The following is a 4,805-nucleotide window of genomic DNA, read 5'->3' as shown; positions in this document are numbered from 1 at the left end:
ATGAAGTTAGACGCCCCCGTCTAATAGCAGAATCCATTAGACCACCTGGTCTAATGGGATTAGACGACATGTCTAATTATGATTCCCTTCAGACTAATCTGAAGGAGTTAGATTGTACGTCTAACTTTCATCTCTGATAGACTGCACGTCTAACTACACCTGTTAGACTGCACGTTTAACTACGTCTGTTGGACTGCACGTCTAACTTTCATCTCTGTTAGACTACACGTCTAACTACGCCTGTTAGATTGCACGTCTAACTACGTCTGTTAGACTACACATCTAACTACGCATATTAGACTGTACATCTAACTACGCCTGTTAGACTACATGTCTAACTATGTATTTGTTGGACTGCACGTCTAACTATGCTTGTTAGACTGCATGTCTAACTACGTCTGTTAGACTGCACGTCTAACTACATCTATTGACTGCACGTTTAACTACGTACCTATTAGACTGCACGTCTAACTACATATCTGTTAGACGACACGTCTAATTACGCCTGTTAGACTGCACGTCTAACTACACCTGTTAGACTGCACGTCTAATTATGTATCTTTTAGATTGCACGTCTAACTACTCCTGTTAGACTACACGTCTAACTCAATGCGTCTAATAGCCAATAAGTCTAATGAACCTCATTTATACTTAGTCTAATATAACATGTTTTCGATACACCTGCACCAAAAACAATTAAAAGGTTTAGTTTAAGTTTTATACCAACTCATAATCAAAATTCTATTAGTTAGAATACTTTGACCCTTAGTCAAAATAATTTGACCCAACATATGTCAAAAACGTGTTTAAACGTGCCAAAAATATGAAAAATGTGTCAAACGTGTAAAAAACGTGTTGAACGTGTTAAACTTGTCAAAAATGTATCATACATGTCAAAAACGTGTTTAAACGTGCCAAAAACGTGTTAAACGTGTTGAACGTGTTAAACATGTCAAAAACGTGTTGAACGTGTTAAACATGTCAAAAACGTGTTAAACATGTGAAAAACGTGTTAAACGTGTCATAAATGTAAAAACATATTTAAGAAGTTAACATTTTGAACCGATATTTTATTTTTGAATTTAGAAAGTTAAAATGTCAAACCGATATTTTTATTTTTAATATATTAGGTTAAATGTTGAACTGATATAATTTTAAAAATAATCAAAACTTAAAAAATTTGAACTTAAGCTATCTTAATTAGTTTTGTCAAACTAACATTTTAATAAAATCGATAATATATATTAAAATTATTTTTATTATATTCTATTTTAGGAAAAATAAAAATTTGGCAACGGATTAAGTATGTAGCCCGCAAACACACTTAACCAATTAGCCAAGTGCAGAACATGCGCCTGATAGGCCCGAACCCAGGATCTTATGGTTAATATTCACCTTTTGTTACCACTAGGCTAGAAGATGGGATATTATATTCTATTTTATAAATATAAGAATTGAGATTTAATTACAATTCTATAATTTCCCAGACATAGAAATTGAGATTGAATTACAATTCTATAATTTTCCCAAACATAGGAATTGAATTGTAATTCAATGCCAATTCTCATGGAATTGGAATTGGAATTCCAATGCAATTCCAATTTCATTGATCCAAACATACCCTTAAATATTTAGGAATTTGAAAAGTTAAAAGTGGATAATAAAGTCGATTTAATGTCCAAGTTCATCACTGTAACTTCCAAGCCTCTTAAAGTGATGTCTTGATTAAATAGTCCCATCTTAAATAGTAGATCTTTGAAAGAACCTTTAAGAGTGATATTGTGAAGATATTAAGAACATTGTCTTCACTTTTTACTGCAACCATCTCAATGATCCCCTACAATACTTACTTACGAATAAAGTGATGCTCCAACTCAATATGTTTTGTCCTCGCATGAAACACAAAATTTGAAGTTAATTTAATAGCACTGAAATTATGTCTATAGATAGGAACCGGTTGATCACTTGACATGAAGATCCTTCAAGAGTCTACGAATGCATATGCACTCTTGTGCTGCGTGAGCTGATGCTTTGTATTGCACTTCTGTCGTAGACAAAGATATCGAGCCTTGCTTCATGTTACACCAATATATGCTAGTGTTTCCATAAAGAAAATAAACCTAGACGTGGACCTTCGATCGTCTCAATCTCCAACAAAGTCAACATCTGCAAATCTTTACAGGACAAACTTTGCACCTTTCCCGTAGAATAAACCTACATATAATGAGGTGTTAATATACTTTAGAATTTTCTTTACTTCCTCGAGATGTGGTTTTCTTGGCTCCTACATGTATTTACTCACCACTCCAACTACATAAGCAATGTCATACCTTATTATAGTCAGATAAATCAGACTTCCTTCAAGAGCACAATATACACGAGGATCTGGTAGACATGTTCCTTCGTCTCGAGTGAGTCTGAAATTTACGTCGAGAGGAGTATACTCACAAAACAAAAGATATTATGTAATCTTCCCATACCAAGCATGCGGGTCTTGCTTTAATCCATATAACACATTCTTAAGTCTACAAACCAATTAGTGATCATTCTTCTTCTCAAATCCAAGTGGCTGTTCCATATAAATCGGGCGATCGAGTTCTCCATAGAGAAATGCATTCTTGATGTCCAATTGCCCAACTTATATCGAGAACTTTCTGTTAAGGTTAACATAGTGCGAATTGACATCATCTTCGCAACTGGACTGAATGTGTCCTTGTAGTATTAACCATACTTCTGCGAGAATCCTCGAGCATCCAATCTAGCATTGTATCGATCTATTCTTCCATTAACCTTTCTATTGATTCGATACACCCACTTACATGTGACTGCTTGAGTACCAAGAGGCTTCAGAACGATGTCCCATGTCTCATTCTTCTCGAGAGCATGCATTTCCTCTTCCATGTTGTCACCCATTCCTTGACACACTTTGCTTTATTATAAGAAGCGGGTTTCTCATCGTCTACTATACTTGTCAAGAAACAAGAGAAGGTTGTCACAAAGTTATCATCCCTGAATTGACAAGGCCTTACAATGTTCCTTTTTGGTTGATATTCCTCTTGTACACTAGATCCTGATGTGAACTTCCTTGCAATCTTTACTATTTGCTCTTTCATCAACTGAAGTATCTCGAGATAAGTCAATGCTCCCTCTATCACCATAATCTCTACTAGAAGAGCTTCACGTAGTCATGTATATGGGAAGGTTAGTCTAAATATTTTCCTCAATATCCTTGATGTAATACACAGAGATTTTGTCGAAAACCACATCTTTTGACATAGTGTATTTGTGGGTTGATGGATCTATACACTGCAACCCTTTCCATCTCTTTTCATAGCCGACGAACATGCACTTGACTACTTTTGCATTCAATCTGCTCCTTCTCGAGTCTAGAATATGTACATAATAAGTAGATAAAAACTCGAAAATTCTTAATATTTGGAATAAAACCATAAGGCATCTCGAATGAGATTTGAATTTATTTGGGCTAAGCGGAACTCGATTGTTGACATGGGCAACACCACTCATGCCTTCTGCCATAACATCTTTGGTATATTCTTCATATGAAGCCACGACTTACAAGTCTCTATAAGATGTCAAATCTTCTTTTCAAAAATCTCCTTCGGTTGCGGGGTCTCTTGATAGGAAAGTTCTCTTTTATGCCACTTTTCCTACAAAACAATTCAAACTCTTTTGAGCAAAATTCCCCACTATTGTTTGTCCACAATACTCTAATTTTCCTATGTTGTTCTCCTTCTACCGTCTCCTTGAACTCGAGAAATTTAGAGAACCCTTCGGACTTCACTTTCACGAAGTACACCCAAGTGAACCGGAAAAAACCATCCACAAATAACAACATATATTTACTTCTGAGTATGAGGCAATCCGAGTTGGTCCCATTAAGTCACTATGACTCGATCCAAAGGACTCTTGCTTTTCGATATAGAGTTGTTGAATGGAAGTCGATGAGACTTCCTGTATTGACATCCTTCACACACATTTCCCTCCTCGATCCTCAGATCTTCTAGTAGATATTCGACAAGTTTCTTTTGAGACATAATACTAAGCTTAGTAATATTGAGATGTCCAAGCCTTGCATGCCATAAAAAGGAGGTGATGTTATCGTTCACCTTCTTAATGTATGAATTTGAGGCTGAAATGACAAATATATCTTTTACTCGAGTTCTAGTGTAAACCACATCCGCCTTGATTTCCTTCACATTCGTAAAAACTTCACATCATGTGGAATGAACAACAAAAGATTTCCAGCATCTATAACATTTACTACCGAGAAAAGATTCTTATGAATTCCTAGAACGTGATAGACATTCTTCATAGTAATAAATTCTCCTTTATTGCTTTCAATGACAACCGATTCTTCATTTTTAACTTCGTGAATCGAGTTATCTGTCATGACAATGCCACCGCCTCCATTATAAACTAAACTCGACGAGAACACAAAATCATCTCCAATAACGCGATGTCTGCACCCTAAATCGACGATCCACCTTTAATTGATCTCATGTTTACCATGAGACGCCCAATTTGCTTTTCCCTCGAAATCATCACATCGACATGAAAAACCTTGTCATAGTCCTCCTCAAAACGCTAGTTAGATTTTTCTCTAAGATTTGAACTAGCGAAATTTCTATCCAAATTTACTTGATAATATTTCTTGAAGTGTCCAGTCTTGCCAAACCTGAAACACTTAAGGGCTTCTTAGGATTATTTGAAGAATCCTGACTAGTTTCTTCTTTCTTCGACTTTCCCTTTTTCCAGCTCAATTTCTTCACGAACAACGCATTGTT

At 35.7% G+C, this 4,805-nt stretch overlaps 1 protein-coding gene across 1 annotated transcript; it reads right to left on the bottom strand.

Moving 5' to 3' along the window:
• Positions 1–1,961: 1,961 nt before the first annotated feature.
• LOC124917139 lies at positions 1,962–2,913 on the bottom strand. The gene is made up of 4 exons (XM_047457645.1): positions 2,732–2,913; positions 2,303–2,417; positions 2,133–2,214; positions 1,962–2,044 (listed from the first exon to the last, which is right to left on the bottom strand). The coding sequence occupies exons 1-4, from the start codon at positions 2,911–2,913 to the stop codon at positions 1,962–1,964; spliced, it is 462 nt and encodes a 153-aa protein (XP_047313601.1).
• Between the last annotated feature and the right edge of the window lie 1,892 nt (positions 2,914–4,805).

The sequence above is a fragment of the Impatiens glandulifera genome, unplaced genomic scaffold, assembly GCF_907164915.1.
Source record: "Impatiens glandulifera unplaced genomic scaffold, dImpGla2.1, whole genome shotgun sequence".
NCBI lineage: Eukaryota > Viridiplantae > Streptophyta > Magnoliopsida > Ericales > Balsaminaceae > Impatiens > Impatiens glandulifera.
The sequence above is the reverse complement of the archived record's forward strand: the minus strand, read 5'-3'. Positions and strand labels throughout refer to the sequence as shown.